The sequence below is a fragment of the Ixodes scapularis genome, unplaced genomic scaffold, assembly GCF_016920785.2.
Source record: "Ixodes scapularis isolate PalLabHiFi unplaced genomic scaffold, ASM1692078v2 PGA_scaffold1__304_contigs__length_218370807, whole genome shotgun sequence".
Lineage (NCBI taxonomy): Eukaryota > Metazoa > Arthropoda > Arachnida > Ixodida > Ixodidae > Ixodes > Ixodes scapularis.
The window spans coordinates 79,928,451-79,948,281 of NW_024609846.1; the positions used below are offsets into that span (position 1 = coordinate 79,928,451).

Sequence of the window (19,831 nt, forward strand, 5' to 3'; positions counted from 1 at the left end):
ATGCCCGTCGATAACCCATGTATAGGGCTACACCCGCATAGTATTTAATAAGTGAAAAATATAATAACTCATGAGTTACAAGGCTCTGAAGGTGTCACCGGATTGTCAAAGAGACGATGTTTGGCATTTTTTACCTCAATAAACAAAAGATACAAAAAGTATTTTCCTTTAAACAAAAAAATAGTCCAAATAACATACAAGAGTACAAAAAAAATTACTGTGAGTTTTGTATGTTTGCCGTATTCAACTGGGTAGAACTGGGTAGAAAAATCGCGCAGTAAAAAACAGATTTTCACCCTGCTCCACTCAATAATTTTTTGTAAAGCGAAATATTAAAAAAAAAAAATTTTGGAAAGCGGTTTTGTTATTTCCAGAAATGGGGAATTACATATATTTTTTCAAACACAATCAAAAGACCCACCCCGACAAGCGTGTTCGATTACAAATGAAACCACCCATATATATATCTTTCTTTTTAGCATGACCCTGTAACACATTGGTCGGCTGGGCAGCTAGGAATAGGACTATGGACGAGCTCAACCGTGATTTATAAATAGTTATGGGGGCTAACTATTTTGCTCTGGCCTCTAGACAAACCGGACGGGAAAATATACAGAAAGAGAAAGCAACGCTCCTTCTCCAAGTTTGTTTCGTCTGCTTCCTTCGTGCCGCCTATGTAAAAACACGGTTCAGTTATTTATTTTTATTTTTTCTTAGCTACAAATCTTTTCTATCCCAACTCCCAAGGCGAACAACTTCGTCTCGCAAGAAATCGGCTCCCCAGAAATTAAAATTATTAAGTGCAAAAAGACTCTCCGCTGAAGAAAGTGAGTGCCAAGCAGAAAAGACAAAAACTGCAGGTTACATTGATCTGTTCCAGTAACGCAAAGTTATTACTTTTTTTTTCGGTATTTATTCAGATTAATATTTCATCTGGTATTTCCGTGCCTCAAACTTTAGTCGCGATAGCGGCATGATTAATGTTGTTTGCACAACTGTATATATGAGCCAAGATATTGTCTGTCTATAGACCAACGCGCTGTTTACAAACAAGTCGGCGTTTTCCCGCGCCAGGTGTGGACACCTTGAGCCAGATCCGTCTCAAGTGATTCGTTTGTGCATGCGCCGCGTCGACAGCAGCACCACCGCAGCTGTATGATGTCAGAGCTGCGATGATGACCTGGTGGTCAGCGTAAATCTGGTCCTCCTTCTCGTTGATCTTGCGACGTCGCCGCGCTCTGAAGGGAACGAGGTGCAGGTTCGGGGTCCGGCCGAGTTGAGCGCTACCGAAACCCCGAGGGACGGGTCAGTGCTGATAGCTGCCCCGGCTGCGCGCCAGAGATGAAGGCTACCTTCGAGAGTGTCACAAATCCGTCACAACGCAGGTGACATGCGACGAGTGCCACGGAGAAACTCACCATTTATTCCGCATTCCTCTCCGGTAATTTCCCAGCGGTTGATCTTAGCGTCCTTATCTAGGTAGTCTGGCTGCGACTTAATTGTCATACAGAAAGGGGAAAAGTCGCACAGTTCCGAGGAACCGCTCCGTTGGGAAAAGCACTGGGGAAATAGGGATTGCAGACGAAACTAAAGTACGCTACGCTCCTTTACAACGTGAAAAATGCGCGGACAAGCGGCTTGCCCGTTACCATGGCCTCCGCCACCTCCCATTTTCTCTTTTCTTCGGCAAAAAACAGGGGATCGGTGGCCGAGTGGGCTAGCGCACACCAGCTTGGAGCACGTAGAGCGAAAGCTCGCGCTAGTAACTTTAGTGCACTACTCCACGAGTGGCAAGTTTAGTACACTAGTCTATAGGAAGTATTCACTGGCGGCCATAGCTGTGTGCGCGACTGCTGAGCGCGTGCTGATGGCGAGCTTCCACAGTTCTTTTGCAACGTGCATTCCGCACCCTCAAGATTACCGGTCTTAGCAGCCTATATATGTGGGCTCGTTCTGAGTATGCGCTCTAAACAGCACATGCGCTCAAAGTCCTTCTGAAAATGACTGATTTAGTGGTTTGGATGACGCTGAGCAAGTTTCTGATTGGAACCATATGTCCATTTTCACTGATGAAAAGTTAATTAACGAAGTTTAATTAATTAGATGACTTATCGCAAGGATTAGGAACCGACATAATGTCCCCCTGGCCGTATAACTCACCTCCACAAGCGGCATAAGTGTAACGTTCACGGCTTTTTTTAAACAAATCTGTTAAGGCTAAAAAAAAAAAAAGACACCCGGCCCTCAGGGCGCCGCCATCTTGTTCAGACGGGGTGCGCTTGGGCGCGGCCCTAATCCGATTACGACGCCTTAGCGAGGCTTGGTAATCGGATTATGACGGTCCAAGCGCACCCCAATCGAGCAAGATGGCGGCGCCCTGAGGCCGGACTTGCACTGTTCTTTCTTTCTTTAACTCTAATGAAAATGAGGCTTCGATCAGTGGCGTAGCCAATATTTTCTTTCTCTTTTTTATTTTTTTTTTTTTTTTGGGGGGGGGGGGGGGGGGGGGTGTTGTTGAGCTGCGGGGAAGGGGAGGAAAACAGGGTCGGCTGGGTTTCGGGAAAGGGGGGGGGGGGGGGGGCGACTGAAGCCCCATAAGCCCCCCCCCCCCCCCCCCCCTTCCCCCGGCTGCAGCTGTGAACTCACCTATGGCCGGCAGTGAATACTGAATACTCACTATTGCCCATTGCTATTTCACCTAATATTAATGGCGAACACAGAACAGCCATCTGCTGGGCGGGACTGTTAATGTTTGGAACAGTCCCAATACCACTCCCCCCCCCCCCCCCCCCCAAAAAAAAAAAAAGGAAAAAATAATAATGAAAAAGGATTTGAAGCTTTGTAAACATTTTTTTTTTTTTTTGTATAGAGAAGGCACTTAACGGTAAATGCACGAAGCTCCTTTGGATTCTATGCCCGGAGAAACTGAGGGAGAGGAGGAGACGAGAGCGCGCGGAGACGTCAGAACGCCGAACTCTGATTGGAGGGATTAGCGGGTAGACGCAAAGCTAGCAGTAGCAGGCTCCTCTATTGGGCAGGAGATCGAACTATAGGGGGCGCTCTGACCCGTTTGTTTTCCCCACGCTCGGTGTTTACTCAACGCAAGGCCTGTGCACATGCCGACAGGCCTTATGGGCGTGGGCATGTCATCTTCTACAATAGAGCGCGGGGCACAGTTTAATGTAAAAAATACTAACAATCGACGAAGCGACGTTAAGTGCCGGATCTATCCTCAGAGAATGCGAGCTTGACCCACTTCGGCTTTTGTGCTAAGCAGGGATCGTGCATGCTGCATTGTTCATGCAGGCCGTCGTGGAAACAAAAGAGCCCTCCTCCCCCTCGCCGGAGAACACGAACTCCAGTCGAACGCTGACGCCGCGTTCGGTTATGTCGGCCGAGCGCTGCGTCATTGTATTTGTTGTCCCCACCCGTGTAGTTGATAAGTTAACCGCTTGGGGCGTAACGGTCTGTCCTCCTCCCCAATCTCCACTCGTTTTTCGAACGCGTTCGATTACCAAGTGCCGGCGTCCAGCTTTTCGCGTTTCCGTTCGAACCTTTCCGAAGGGAGAATAGAGACAAATATGCAGCTATGCGAAGCGCAAGTTCGTCTGCTTCTTGCACAGGGGTTGCGATAATATCAGAACGCCAAACTCTTATTGGCTGATTGAAAAAAAAAAAAAAAATAGTAGGTAGATTTTAAGGCATTTGGCATCGAGGCCTGCCCAGTGCCCACTATCCTTTCAATCAAATCCAATCAGATCTCGGCGTCCTTCTGACGTGACTGCAACACCCGTGCAAAAAGCAGTTTGCATATCCGATACGGTGGGTCCTCTGATACGAACTGCGCATGCGCATTTCGTACCGGAGGGCTCATATCGGATGTGCAAAAACGGTTCCCTAAAACTCCCTATTAGCAGATCGTCGCGCGATGCTCATGCCACCGCCCAGTAACGCGCGGTGGATAGGCGGAAGACAGCGCACGATATGCATCTAAGAAATGCAATTTGGCGGTCAAACTGAACGTTTCTGTGTGGGTATTTAGAAAGAGGGAACTTAGCATGCGGAATCGGGGGCATCTGGTGACTCCGCTTCAGTAAGTGCAGTGCGACTGGTACTTTTTTTCAAACCGCATAACGCAGTACCGCATAACACGACCGACCGCAGGCAGGTCGATGCGCATCCAGAAAGAAACCGGCCTTGGCTGTTATTAAACGAAGGGTCCTGGGTAATGGTTATAATTATTTATTACTATATCTACTCCGCTTCTCCTTACGATGCCCCGCAGAGAAGGCTATGAGCCACCGAAGCAAATACAATGCCATGTGAGTGTCAGGTGACCTCGGGACCAGCGACGCGAGAGACGCCTAGTCACGTGAGGCATTCTCATTGCTGCATTGGCTTAGATATGGCTGGAAAGCGTGCCCTGCGAGCCTGCGGCTCATCGCAAGCCGAAACGATTTTTCAGAAGTCACCAGAACGCTGCCAATGCACCCGATATCTGTAATTTTTTTTTTTATGCTTGTTATTTTGGTGGCTACTAAGCCACCAAAACATACGCAACTCTCGACAGACAGAGAAAAGAAAAGTTTAGCGGCTATTTTTGATAAAAGCGGCATCCACTGAATGAAGGTGTTTTATCTTCTGTTTTTCATTTTCGGCGGTCTTGGAACGTCTGCATTCTTGACGTTCCGTACACTTTCGCGTGTGAGCAGGTGTGTGGCAAATGTCCGCGAGTATCGTCATAGCAGTGAATCTAAATAACGCTAGAGAAAAGGGAGTCGATAGAAAGCGCAAAAGGGGTAGGAGATAAACGCCCAGTTCTCGGAAGAAAAAAACACTCTCGATGAGGACCACTCTTTCCGAACATGGAGGTGATCTTGTTCACTTGAAGTGTCCGACAAGTTACAAGTGTTGTCTTGGAGACACATTCCTCTTTATCTATTTCTTCTCCACGTTGTGGAAAATCCTGGTATTTAGTACGGTTACAGTACGATAAACATGACTCCACATTTTCACTAGATGATACTGTTCCTCCTTTTGGCGGTTGTGTATTTTAATAATAATAATATTATTATTATTATTATTATTATTGCTGTTGTCTTATCAGGTAATCGCAATGCTTTTTTCTTTCAATAATATTAAACAAGACGAAAAACAGAGTAACAATAGTAGGAAAAAGAACTGCCGTGTGCGCATTTTATGATAACAATTTTTGACAAATTGAACACCCATATATTCTTCACACATAGTATCCCGATTAATGAATCTATGCCGATACGAGCTGAAGCTAAAACAATTATTAAATGCGGAACTACTTATTGATGCAGCGATATATATATATATATATATATATATATATATATATATATATATATAAACTTCATAATAACCATATATACGTAACTAACAAGTGCAACAAGATAAAGCTTTCGACCTTATTTGCAAGTTTTCCGGTGTCATATTAATTAAATCACGGCAGTGGCAGAGGCAGTAGCGGCAGAAAAAGTAATAGTGGCATGAATAGCATTAAACTTCATAATAACCATAAATCGATATAAATCAATTGAATGAGTCGGTGCCCGACAATAACATTCCCCGAAAACGAGTAAAACTTTACCTCGTTTAGTGGTCGAAGCTCTTGATGATCAGACGTGGACGCCCCGTTAATCCATGGTCGCAAAAAAACGGCGGCGATTGCCAGTTTGAAAAGAAGCGTGGAGCCGGCGCCACAACTCATGCCTGCCTCGTCCCTCGCGTGTGAGTCGCAAACTCTTGCTCGCTACGGATACCTCGGTGCGCTTCGGAGCGCCGATGAGCATGGAATCGTTTTATAAGCCGCACGGTCGGTAAACGACTTTACGATCTGGGTACGTGGCGCCATCTAGGCCTCGTGGTAGCAACTACTCTTGCAGGTACCGTGTTTAGTGCCGTCGTCTGCCGCTGCTCTTCGTTTTTGCTTGTTTCGGTTTGTCCGCGCTTTGGTTGGCCGGGTGCAAGAGAAGCGGACGATCTTCTTTTGCAGGTAATTTTTGACATTTACAACATTTATTCTTATTCGAATATTAAACGAAAAAAAAAGTTGAAGTTTTTTTCTTTTGTTTCGGCTTAGACGTGCCGAAATGTCTCGGTTTGAAGCGCAGTTGGATTCAAACAACCGAGTTGTCCCGTTTTTATATTTATTTTCTTATTTTAAGTGAGTGAATTCTTGCTGCCAGCTGTCTGATCACCTGGAGTTTTTTCAGACTTATATTGGTGCACGCGAGGTTCTTGAACTGATAACGAGTTCCCATTGATTGTGGAACAGCTTGCTGGAATTTAATTCGGACATGTGGCTTGCGCGTGGAGATGTCTCGTGGCACCGGCTCACCGGCTTGTGCAAGTGATCGTGTAGGTTGCGCTTCTACGATGGCAGATTTGGTGGCAATTCGGGCACTGACGACCAATAAATCGTAACCAGTTCGCGTTTATATTCGGTAAGGTGTCTTTATTTTATACGGTCTTCTCAAACATACGCCGGCGGCTAGCTGTGGAGCAGCGCGTGGCTAATAGAACAAATGAAGCAAAAATAAATTAAAGGAGCCATTTTAAACCGTGACAAGCGATCGTTTTCGCACGCCATCACTTCTGGGTTTCAACATTCGATAGAATAAATTCTTGCAATACGAATTCTCGTTAGTATTGTTATTATTTGCTACTTTTCGCTACTCCTGGCGGACTGCCCGCGAAGATCGCAACCGGAAGTCATGCCGGGGACAGGAAGTTGAACATACGTCGTCTTGCGGTGATTCCGCTGAAGGCAGCAGCCATATTGTTCGCTGGATGTGAAATCTTTTCCAATCCTACCCCAGGAATAATTAATCGGGACGTTTGTGAACGTGACGATGAATCTCCGATGTTTCCTCTAACGGTCCGAGTGGTTATTTTCGAAGTGTGTACCGGATCACGACCCGTGTGAGGCCATCGCTCGATGAGGACCCCAATTGAAAGTTGCAATCTCGCCTTGCAATGAGCCTGCCTCAGAAAAATAAATACTCTGGGGTCTCGCCAAACTTAGCGCAGCAGTCAAGAGGACCGCACACGTATCCTTTTAGGATTTGCCCCTGGATGAGCTACCCTGTCTCCGAGGATCGACCCAAAGGTTGGCTTCTGTTTTTTCCCCCGTATTTTGTAACCCTAAATTCGGCGATTTTTTTGCGCCCTCCCTCCCTCCTTGTCCGCCGCCGCTTCGCCGCCTCGGCTTTTAGGCCTAGACGACGCCGGATCCTTTTTTTTTCCACTCTCGAGTAATCGCGCCAAAGATTTCCCCCACTGCGCTAACGTTGTGACGCTGATCGCGGATTCAGCGATGCGTGCTGACGCCAAGTTTCGGGAGTAGTGGCCCCCTCCCTTCCGCGCTCCGGCTTCGCAGCCGTCAGCATGCGAGTGCGGGGAGTTGCGTTCATTGAATCGGGTGTGTGTTTGATGATGGCATGAACGCGTTCACCGTGCGCCAACATCCGCCGACGGACCTAACAGCTGTCCGTTCAGCGTACCCTAGCCGCTGGCTCGCGTGATCCTGTTTTGTGGCTGGCGGGCATTTAAGCCGGTGTTGAAACCGCTTTTGTTTTTTCGGGAGCCGAGAGCACCGTGTCGCCGCGGTCTGAACCCCAGGGACGATAACGACGCGCCCGGGCGCCGGCGCTCTCCGCTCGATACGACCACGGTGACCGTGGATAGAATTTCTCCGGCCCCAGAATTTGGGTCACAGTGGTCGGCCGCGAAGACGTCTTGATTTGTTTTTGTGCGTTTATTTTTTTTTTTTTTTTATATACTTCTCTCTAAAGCGAACGTCGCTTGGAATCTCCCAACATACGGGGAAAAGAGAAACTCTGTGCTTCGTTTGAATGGCTACTGTCGGGGGAAATACCGAAAAACGAACGCCTCAATTTCAAGCACTCGCACCGTCCTTTATGTGATTCATCGCGATCGCTGATGTTTCGAGATCACATCAGTCTCTTCGTCATGTTTTATGATTCAGAGCGATCATCTACCCTTTCTCGTTCTTGGTCCAACGTTGTTATCTTGGTCGAGAGAGTGACTTTATCGGGTCAAAGTGCCCTCTTACTCCCGTCTCGTCCTTGTCTTCACCATCCCATTTACCATCTTGTTTTCCCGTTTTACTGTCCCGGTTTTGGAGGAGCTCCACTGGTGATTGGTGGTAACACTGATGACTCATTTTGGCACTGACTCAAGTGCATACCCTTGGTTTGCAGTTAATCAGCAGCACTTCCGAGATGTCCTGCGTGATTGATTGTTTGCGGGAAAAGTTCTTAACAGCCGCAAAAGAATGCAACTCGTTCTAATGCATTGCTTCGTGACATGCGTAGCATAGCTGCTGGAGGTGTCGTGTTCCCAATCTCCAGAGGATGCTGGTGCCTGAGGTCTTAAGCAACCTGAAAGATTTGTGCAAGCATGCAACTGGTTTTCAGTGAATTTCGAATACAATACCAGGAGAGTATACATCTAATCTTGATTGCTTTGCTTAAAGTTAATATATTAGTTTGATGTCAAAAAATTTGTATGTCCGGTAGCTCCTGTGATGTGCCTATTCCCTTCCGTGATGTGCCTATTCCAGTGTGACTTCAAAGTGTTTAGTGCAGATCACTTGCATGTTTCTTTCCAAATACTTCTTAAAATATTTGCTGTACACCACACTACAACAGTTTCTGTGTCAAGTTGATGCCTTCCGCCATTAGTGTTCTGCCGTTCTTGGTGCTGGTGAAGCAACCTCTGAAGCAGCCCTTTGTCAAACTGCTCCAGACAGGGCGGTGGTTGATGGCTCTGCACATTTCACGATACCTTTAGTCTGTCTGGCAGATAGCTCTGAATGTTGGGCCGTGATGTCACCTTTATTTCTGTTCGCATTTTCTTCCGACAGACATTCAGCTATGTCTCGACCTACCGAGCACTTCGGTGCCAATTAGGGTAACAAATTGTTAAGTTAATCGAGTTTGGTGGACCCATTTGCCTACAATATTTTTCGAAGAATGGTGCTGACCTGCTGGTAGAGCAGTTTTTAGGAAAATGTCATTGGCTCATTGACATGCCTTATTACATGATTGCCCCGATTCTGGGGGTCGACTTTATCCCAGTGCCATGTTGCACACCAGATAGTAATGTGCGGTAGCTTAAAAATACTCACTACAAGGTTGACATTCAGCTCAAGCTTTATTTACAAATTCGGGCTTTGTTTGCAATGTTTTTCCTTGAGCATTATTGATACAAGGTTTGCTCTTTCCTGAGCTGTCCACATCTTCTCTGTGCAGTCTGCAATTCATCGCCATATCTGCATTCAAATCATTACCATTGCTTATCATGACCTTTGTGGTGTAGGAACGCTCCTATCATGTATTTTTCTTTGGTGGTTAAGAGTCCAGAGCAGTTTGTGGGAGCACATCATGGGTAAGGAGTTATCACTTTTCTGATAACTACATCATTCACTGCAATTAAGATTTAATAGCACTATTGTATCACCAGTTTTTATTCCCACAATTGGAGTCACCCTTAGCACATTCAACTTGACGATGTATCGTTAGAAAGCGTAACATTGTGCCTAAGGCTAATGACATAGCTCGTGATGCGAGGGTCACGTTACTGTTACCGGGTGGTGAGGCACAGTGACATCACGTCTAGTGGGAAAAAAGAGCAAGCGGCGGGCATTTGTTTCGGCCAACATAGTTCCATGTAGCGCAAATTGAGACATAACCCAGCATCAATGCATGTCATTTGAAGCACAAAATATTACTGCTGATCCTAGAGTATTCCGTCTTCTAACGGTTTCGCCTTCCCCTCCCTCTTGACTACCCCCATTTTTATGATGTGTACGACCTTTACTTGTTCCTAGCATTTTTTCTTTTCTATCACTTGAAGAAGGGCATCGGCCCGAAATGTTGTGTTATCCGTCCCAATCACATCCTTTTCTAGCGTCGCACAATCGTATGTCTTTTGCGATTTTCTGTTCAAGCTCATTGTGCTTGGCAGCGCCCCCATTTTCTTGGTGGTTGTCCTTTCTCCACATTTTCGGCGCCTTTGTGACAATATGCACTGCTGCTGGCATTTGTCACTGCCTGGGAGTCTGGACCGCTGGTATCTTATCCTTTGGTGATAAGTGGAGCAAGCTGGCTTGGTCTCTGCATGCCGACAATGGTTGGAATTCCAGTCGTCTTCCACTGGACACTGGGCATTTTCCTGAAGATGTCTCGTTTTCTCCTCCAAAGCGAAGGTAGCTTTACTTTGAGGATAAAATACCGGAGAGGAACGTGAGAATTGGTCTTAAGGAACATTCAGTTTAGTTTGCATTCATGCATTGTTCAACTGACATGGCTGACTTCGTTCATTTAATTTTATATTGATTGACTGCACAACTTACACGCATTGGGAAATCTGGATGTTTCTGGGGTGCACTTAAGAATGTGCCTTTCATCCTTGGATTGGACCAGCTTTGACTTGTGGAGCTGGTCTGATAGTGAGGGTGGGCTGAGGAATTGTTTGTCTTTGGGGTTCCATTTCATCTCTTGTGCCAGCTTTTTCACAGTCGCTGATATACTGTAACTAGAATTGTGTGCTGGTACCCTCTACGGACTAGCTTCTCTTTGTGTTGGTGTGCATATTGTATGCAGTTTACTCTCAGAGTATTTTAAAGCTGAGCGGGTTACTAGTGAGCTGTTTAGCACTGTGCACATTGTGGCCTCTTAGGGTGACCTACAGAAGAAGACTAGTTTCTTTTTTGCTTGAAGCCTGGTTTCTTTCAGTCTCTGAAAGATATGGAGGAAATGTGAAATGAAAAATTAAGAATGAGGTCTACACTGTTCATGATTCTAATTTGGCATCATTATTAAAGAAGTATTTTCTATTGTCTGCTTCATCTATGTAAAGGGCTAATCATACTGTACTATTAAGCAGCAGGCCAGGACACAAGTTGGTATTGTCGTGATCTCTCTACAGATGATGCTGGTGGAAATATAAAAATTAGGAAAGCAACAACCCTTTAAAATGGGCAGAGCAGCTCGTTAGCTTACAGGCATGTTCCTGTCTTCCGGCGCTGAGCTAGGGTCGTTTCTTACTTGTGACATCGATCATGCACTATGTGCTAGTTTACCATCTCATAGTGGTGGTTTCCAAGGTTACCAAAAGAAAAACATATATATATATATAAGCTGACTCGTCTGTGTAGGTGTAGACGCTCTGTTGCTCTCGGAAACGTGTCTAGGAATCTTCCTACCCAGCACGGGTTTGTTGTTGAGGCTTCATGGCGGGTCATTGCCACCAGGAAGAGTGTTCAAAACAGCTTACTTCACCTTGGCTCACATCCACATTTTTTGTGTGTGCTACTTTGTTTGTTTTGTTTGTTCCAAACATCTGGTGTGTAGAAACCTCCCCATGGCTCCTACTGTGTTGGGACATATTTCTACCTGTTGCAACTCCATACTTTGAATCGCAGCTTTTCGCCCCACAGAAGTCAGACGAGCTGGTTTTCAGTGGGACAGGAATGTAAACTTTCGGCAGAGGCGTTCCTGGTTTTGTTCAGACATCACCAGGTATCAGGAGCTTCTCAACAACTACACCTTTGTTGCAACTATACAACTAATTCCTGGGATTGTTGAGGAATAGACCTCTTTCAAAAGTTCATTGAGCAACATTGGCAGTCACCATTGCTGGCTCACGAGAGTGTGATTGGGTCGGAGTCCTCATCGAACGCTGACGCAGCCCTCGTGTCTAATATCAGATTATGTTAGCAAGCAACGGCGGACAGGCGTTTGCACTGACTTTTGAAATGGGTCTATTCTGTGTCGGAATGGGCTCGGTACAGAAAAGTGGGCAAAGAACACTGAATTTGAAAGCCGCTTTCATCGGAAGTTGACACGTGACCTCAGTGGCTTGCGGAAAGATTCAATGAATGCATCAACTGGTGAATCTCAGTGTTTGAATTGTATCTTAATTTTTAATATTAGATGCATATAAGAAAAAAAGTTTCATTCGGGTGTCTGCGATTTCTCCTCCAGCTGTAGGTCATTTGCACCTCAAAGCACATGTTTTCAAGCCTTTGCTTGACAGCTTCATATGTTTGCTGCCACATGCTATAAGCATCTTGATGCCCAGCGTGTGAATGGACAAAAGGTCCTTGCTGAACTGCTTCATGTATAATGCACATACTGTCTTCTTGGCACTGACCCTGCTAATACTTCAACCAGAAGTCCATGGTTCGTATAGCTTATTTTTTTAGTTAGGGGTGCATTTAAGAATTATTTATATTTCTCTTCCTCTTGAAATTAAATGGGTGCTCTGCCATTTTTTGAGCTACCCAAACAAATTGCATTTTCTGATTACCTGGACTTTAGTCTTTACGATATGCAATTTATTGTCTCGAAAGTCAAAATAGCTATTGAGAATACCGTAAATGATGATGCCAAAACCAACATGCTAATTTCCGCGCTCTCGCCAGCGGTGTGACATCACAAATGGTAAAGACTTTCAGGTCGCACAGGCAGACTTAAACTGATCTATGTCGAACGTTTCTTTGTGCTTCGCATTGAATGAACTTCCAACCAGGCACATAGCCAGGGGGGAGGCCCATGAGTCCTGCACCCCCCCGAAATCCTTAACTTTGCTGGGACCTCCTCTCCCTCCCCTCCCCCTCATACAGCATTTTGTCATGGACGGGCCCCCCCCCGAAACAAAATCCTGGCTACGTGCCTGCTTCCAACCATTCTTTTCCCACCATCACACATCTTGTAATCAGTTGGGAACATGGTTTACTGCCCATTTTATACCATTTCTGTCGTCGCACTTCAGTGTTGCCAGTTGGGGCTCTTGGCCAGTGATTCCGAAGATATAGTTGGGGTAGGTAAGAAAAATCTCCAGAGTACCCCTTTAGGTATCTTTCCTGCACACTATACTCTTCCTCCTCGATCACTGGCACTGTTTGGGGGGTAACAGACTAATGCATAATGGTACTGATAACTTGTTATACTATGTTGTTCTTTTGCTAATTTAGGGACATGGCCATACACCCTTACTGGAGCGGAACCAAAAAAACTGGACACCGTTGTGCTAAGTAAGGATGTCAGGACTCAACAAAAATTAGTCCCCCCACACGCACGCGAGCACGCATGCGTGCGCACACACACACGCACACACACACACACAGACAGAGGGAGAGAGAGAGAGCATTGTATCATGTCCGCTCGGCAAGGGGCTATAACTAGTGCTATAAGGAAGGTCAGCTCGTCTGGTTGCCAAGATCAGCAGAATAATATGTTGTTGCACAACAAGAAAAACAGTGTGTGATAAACTTATTACGCAGTTTGTTGGTCAGATTGGGAGACCAAGGGTTACAGGAGCTTTCATGGTCCAGGCATGAGCAGACAAATTATTGTGATCGTTTCTTTTTTTTGCGCCCCCCCCTCCCCCGATTTTTGAAACATTTCTTTGGAGGTGTTACGTTTTGGCATTTAGTGGCATTAAAAAAAAAAAAAAAAAATTATAAGAACTTAATACTTAACAGTTGCTTATGGTTGTACCCAGAAATTATAGGGAAGAGTCTGATTCTTCTGTCAAAAATAGCTGCCAAATGTACCAGAGTTTTTGTGTACTAAGTTTTTGTATTTTAACGGACACTTTCCAAGCACTTGAGAAGATTAAAAGGTTAAAAGGCGCGAACAAACAGGACGAAAAAAGACATGTACGGCACGGACAGGCCCAACTGATTTATTGCACTTAAGAAGTACTGTGATCTGATTGCTGCGCTATTTGTGCCTAAGTGCTTACCTTGCTACGTCCTGCTACATTGTGCCAAAATTTAAGGAATTTGTGCCAACTTATGCCGAAAGACAATGTCACTTAGAATACTTAGAATAGCTCAGGCGCCTCTCACGGCCAGGTTGTTACGGTAGGCTAGTGCAAATTTTCCGAAGTTTCGATTATATAAATAACAATTTCATCTTAGTGGAAGACTGACGTTACTCTGGAGTTTTGCAATATTTCTCGTGTGCGTGATCTGTTTTTGGCAGGATTGCTGTACTCTGTTTCACCTTGCATCCGGACGTCGTGGATGCTACGAGCTATTCCAGCCAATCCCGTTTCTGGACGTAGCCCGTGATGCGCCTTCTGCGCGTTGCTGTGCCCCTCTCTAAGGTCACGTGGCACTCGCACGGCCTTGGATTGGCTCCAGTGGCTCGTAACATCCGATGCGCTTGGACGTACGGTGAAACGGCGTACAGCTTTGTGGAAGGCACTTCTAATTGCGCACTGGTGTACTTTGGTGAGCCAACTGCAAAATGAACTTCCTAATTCTGCGTATCTTGTTTTGCTGCAGTGCACCTGTGTGCTAAGGGGAAGACACCCTCCCAGAGCGGGACGTGGCACAATTTCTGCATAAAGCTGTAGCTATATATATATATATTTAATGGACTGCAATATTCTGACCATGTCTTTTTCAAATTCTAGATTTAGCAAGGATAATTGAGTATTGCCGAAATATTGGTATGGACTGCTTATGGTTAATTTTTTAATGCCAACTCTCGTTTAGTTCATACCTTTAAATCACTTCATATCTGCTCGATGTCCAGTTAGTATAATAAATTAAAACGGAATTTGCAGGACCATTGGAAGCTTGGGAACAACCTTAACAGGTTCGGCAGTATTTTTTTTAGGAAGACATATGTACCATTTACATGGTGTTTCTTCTCGAAAGTTCCACATGTAAAATTTTATTGATCATAATCAAATGCAAATTTTTTTTTTCTAAGTGATTTAAGAATTGCTGTTTTATTAGCACTTATGGAATTTGAACAAAACTTCAGTTTTGGTGCTGTAAATTATTTTATTTTAGCATTATTTCTGCGGAATTTACAATTGCTTTACCCTTGATTCCGTACCGAAAAATAATTATGCACTGCAGTTCATACTGTCCTGGACCAATCAGCATCTTGTTTGTCGTGTTTAGTGGTTCTACGCACAACTAAGCAGCCACTATTGGCCCTGTCCTCCCCCTCCTTCTACTCTTACAACGCTTACACACACACAACTAAGCAGCTTGTTCTGTGTTCGAAGGCATCGACCCTGCCGTGCAACTGACGGTAACAAAAGGTTCCACAGAAGTGGGAAGGCAAAGTAGACATTGTCTTTCAGTTTGACAGGGCAGCACAGAAATTGTAACATAAAATTTGCAGTGGAAGGAATGAAAAGGAAGTGTGCGCTTATTCTCCAAAAATTATTTTTGCTGCTCCAAAAGGTACTTCAAAAATGGCTCCGATCAATCACTGAAAGTGCAGTAGGATGCCAGTGATGAGACAATTGTGAAAATGTTACTATGACTGCATTGCGGCAATTACAACTTCATAAGGGCTACTAACTATAATTAGATTTACAAGATTAGGACTACATTTGTATGTAGTCTGTCCCCGAGACAAAACAGTTAATTTTTCTTAAATGATTTAGGGTGAGGTTCATTCACAAAAGAATGTAAATGAGACCTGCCAATACAACGACCACATTCTTGACGAAAATAATCCCTGGAGAAGGGGAACAAGAGGGACAAAGGACAAGCACAAATCTCCAAACACAACTTGATGACTGGTGCGCGACCGAAAAAATCCGCCTGGTCCGGGTATCGAACCCGGGACCTCTCCATTACAGGTGGAGCGCTCTACCAACTGAGCTAACGAGGGGTTAGACGTTAGTAGGGCAAACGGGTTTTATCAGCTGCCTCCAGTCTAACACCAACTAGGGTGAAGCTTGCAATTTACGGTTATGATCATAACCGTAAATTAACCCGTTTGCTCTACTGACGTGTTGGGGTGTTGGTAGAGCGCTCCACCGGTAATGGAGGGGTCCCGGGTTCGGTACCCGGACCAGGCGGGTTTTTTCGATCGCGCGCCAGTCACCTAGCTGTGTTTGGAGATTTGTGTTTGTCCTTTGTCCCTCTTGTTCCCCTTGTCCAGGGATTATTTTCGTCCTTCTTGTCCAGCTCGCTTGCACCTTTGCGTTTAATTGCATTATAATGCCACATAAATTCCTCTTTTTTACTGCATTTTGGAATTTTTTTTTTTTTTAATGGAATCGTGATCATTTGGATACGCAAATACGTCTGGTTTAGAACGTGCACATTGTGCTTTTTAATATAATGTGGGGGGAGGAGGAGGAGGAGGGGGGGGATGAAGTTATTGACTGTTGCTTAGGGACACATCTCTGCGGGGATGGCTAACATGATATATGGTATTGGTCAGGGGCACCTGTGACATTGCATATTTGGAATGTGTGCAAGCGAACCGATTTTATTGGGCAGCTTGTGCAAAATTTGTGGCAAGTGGTGATGGTCATGCAAATCTGTAATGGCTGGTTCTCTCTCCTATTTGCGAGCGCATCCTGTCAATTGATCAATTCGTGGAAGTAGATGTAAAAAAAAAAAAAAGAAAGAGTGGTAATTTACTTATACTAGGAAAAGGGAAGTCTCGTAGAAGTTAGCATCTGACGTTCATTGTTGACCATCATCTGGAATAAGTTAACTTGTGCCTCCTGCACGGACTGTGGCGTTCTTTCGCCTCTGAAAATGATTCATAAGGTCTTTCGTGCCCATGGAGAGTTGCGCAGCTGTTTTGGACATAGCATTAACACTTGTATATTTTCCCGTTTCCCTGCAGCTGCATTTTGCCTCTTTTTGGATGCAACAGGTGTTTCTTGACTTATAGGAGCACCCTCCCTACTTTTTTTTTATCTGCACCTTTATTCGGCATACACGGTGACGTCACTTGAATGTTGGGCTGTTTCGAAGGGCACGTGACACCGCCGAGAAATGACTTAAACCGTTGCATGGCGGGGACACTCAAGACGATATCAATTTCATAGGGAAAAAAACAAACAATTGTTTCAGTTTACGTAAATTTTCGTTGTGTAGCTACGAAGTTGACAATCAAATGTCCCTCTGCGTGGCTGAGCAGTCTACCATCTGGCATGCTTTTACCATGCGCGCAGCAGCTTGTCAAGTCGCAGGGTCCCTTGTATTGACAGGCAAAAGTATTTGGTACACGAGTGTAACTTGCAGTGCCGCTGCATCGTCTCGTTACGTTCCCCTAAACCCTGCCGCAGTTCATTGCCTAATCGCTCCGTTTTCGAAGCGCAGTAGTAGGCTGACACCGCATTCGTTTTGTTTGTCGTCTGCTGCGGGCGTCGCCAGCACAGTGCAGTCGCTGCCACAGTTCACCGCCGCGGCGGCAACTGTTTCTGAGAATTTCATTTTCTTCGACGGTTATTCCAACGATATCCCAGCTATTTCTCGGCGTCTCCTTCCTCTCCCTGTCACGTCCGTCGTCTCTTTCTCGGCCAACGCGCGAGCGAACGAACAAACGGGTTTAGTAGCAGAATTCCATCCATACCGGACCGGCATTCGCTTGCGCGCCTAGGCAGGCGCTCTCTCTCCATTTCTTTGGTTCCTTGCTTGCCTGCGCAGCCGACAGGCGGTGAGTCTAGTTCACGAACGGGGGAAGCCGGCCCTCCCTCTCAATGGCCGACCGTCCGACCACCACCACAGCAGCGACGGCGCAGCGAGCGTCGGAGGAGATGGGAGCGCAAGGGAAGAAGTGCTGGGGTTCCATTGACCTTTGGGACTATGCGCTTTCTGGCGACGGCAAAACTGCTTTTTTTTTTTTTTTTTGTCGCTTATAATTTTGGTTGAGTTTGTCCCCAAATCTTGCCAGTGCCTCGGATTTGGTGAAGGCGTGCGAGTTTCTCAGATCGGCGCGTGCTGATGCGTCACCGGCTTGGGAAGCGAAGCAAGTGTGAAGCACGTGGGTGCCGTGTGGTACGTCTGCACTGTATCCCAATGTTTCTTCTCCCTGCTGTCACTTGTTCGTTTTTGGCGACCTGGGATCACAGTCCCGTGACCGCAGGTGGCGCCTCGCCGATTATGACAACGTCGAGTCTTCCTCCCTTCCGTCATGTTTTCGTTCGCTGAGGGTACGAGAACGCGCCGCTCTTTGTGCGGAGCGCGTGATACGATGGGAATGTCGTCGCCGACGCTCGCTGCCCACGTGTTCCTTTGTTTTTGCTGCTCGGTTGCGTGGTCGGGAAAGTTGTTGCCAGTCTCCTGAGCGAGCGGGAGCGGGCGTGCTGGCAGGTGTTAATGCTTCTAACCCCCCACCCACCCACCCAGTATTGGAGCAAGTTGCTTGTCTTGAGGTGTGTTTGCGGAGTGGCTCGCGCTGCGCCGCCTTTCTACGCGGCGGCGTTGACCGGACGACGGGTTTGCGTCGTCTGCTGCGACGGATGGCTCGCGTTTCTGCCGTCTGCTCCGTCGTTTCTCGCCCCGCATTGAATGTCGGTGACCCGTTATTGCCGTTATACCGCTACCTCGATGCATTTTCCCATCCAGCCCCAGTTTTCTTTTTTGTTTGCAGAATGATGCTTTCTAGCGAAAAGTAAAACGCAACAAAAAAATACCAACGAAAGACCGAGGAGAAGGGAAACCGCAATAATTGGGAAAAAATAAATAAAAAATCGGTCGGTCGCTGGTTGGTTGGAGGGCGTCGCTGACGTCATCGGCTGTTGCCGGCTCGTCACCGCTTCGCGTGCGTGCGTCGGTGCTGTTGCTCTTTGGTCTCTGTGGGTGCGTTGGTTCCTTCAGTGATACAATACTTGTCAGCGACGGCAATGTTCGAACGGCACGGCACGTCGTGCCAGTAAATCAGTTTTCGGTGCGAAGGATTGGAGGATTTTAACCTGGCTGTCGATGAGCGGGAACGTTGGATACTTCGATGACGGCACGACCTACGATCCGGACTACGTCGCGTGGTGGTGGTCGCGTCAGCGGCCTCGAGGTTGGTTGATTGACCGATTGATTGACGGGCTTTTTATTCGGGTTCGGGTGTAGCGGGGGGGTCGGGAGGGTCCGGAGACACTTGTTTTGTCTAACGCGACGGGATCTGAACGTGCGGTAGAAAAGCAAACAAACGAACAACAAAAATCGTACGTGTTCTAACGTCCTTGGGTTTTGGGGGAAAGTTCGGGGCTCGATAAAATATTGTCACGTGTTTTTTTGTTTAGTCAAAATTCAGCATTTGGCCTGGGCCGAGTGCATGACTTGGCAGAATGTGACCGTCTTACTCCTGCCGTAGCAATGGCTTCCATGAGCGAGACGGGTTTGGCAAATTGGGTGGATGTGCTGTCCTTTGGCGACTGCTGTCGTTATCAGTGCGGCTTTGTTCTGCCGTTCGGGCAAGCGCCGGTACCCTACGCCGTTCACATCTGTGAAGGTTGTGAAAGCGTGCCATATGGCGACATGCGTTTTGTGTTTGTCTTTTTTCTATGGGCAGTAGTGGCTGCGACGATTTGCCAGAGCCGTTTCTCGGTCCCCAAGTGCGCTTGGGAGATTGCCTTCGATGTGTCTGCACGAACTTCAAACCCAAGTTCTGTATTCTCGGTTTTGCCCTTAGCGGCGATAGAAAAGGGGGACCTTGGGGAACCAGTGTATTTCAGACGTCTGCGAGGTTGCATTTTGTGTTCTTACTTCGAGGAAATAAATGCTGTCAACAAGGATGAATTCTTGGACAGTGGAAGACGTCTGTTTGAACTGTGGTCCCAATGTCGGCCCTCTTTTTTTTTTTTTTTTTTCAGTTTAGAACATTGCTGCTGCTGCTTTATGATCCGTTGAGAACTGCTCGTCTGCATAAATTAACGCATGGATATTTTGCTCGTCTCCAAGTTGCTCCCAATTACAAACCAGTCGACACAAATGGGCAAAGTATTTGATACTGTTTTGACCCTGTATGCCGGGGTGAGCAGGTAATGTCCCCATTTC

General features: G+C 46.3%; 2 protein-coding genes across 5 annotated transcripts in view; one reads left to right on the forward strand and one right to left on the reverse strand.

The window, feature by feature from the left end:
• LOC8042420 overlaps positions 1-5,858 on the reverse strand; it is a 73,456-nt gene extending 67,598 nt beyond the window's left edge. Inside the window, exon 1 of the mRNA XM_029983203.4 lies at positions 5,618-5,858. Coding sequence (XP_029839063.2) covers positions 5,618-5,737 — 120 coding nt within the window. The 5' untranslated portion in view covers positions 5,738-5,858. The remainder of the gene's footprint in view (positions 1-5,617) is intronic.
• Positions 5,859-5,945: 87 nt separating this feature from the next.
• LOC8035197 (eukaryotic translation initiation factor 4 gamma 1) overlaps positions 5,946-19,831 on the forward strand; it is a 93,849-nt gene continuing 79,963 nt past the window's right edge. Inside the window, exon 1 of one of the 4 annotated variants that reach the window (XM_042290805.1) lies at positions 5,946-6,022. Coding sequence is in view for 3 of the 4 variants with exons in the window: in XM_042290802.1 (XP_042146736.1) it covers positions 7,006-7,138 (133 nt within the window). In the remaining variant the exon portion in view is untranslated. Of the gene's footprint in view, positions 6,023-6,767; positions 7,139-18,615; positions 18,852-19,831 lie in introns of those variants that run through there. The other 3 variants (XM_042290802.1, XM_042290803.1, XM_042290804.1) reach the window with 3 other exon arrangements.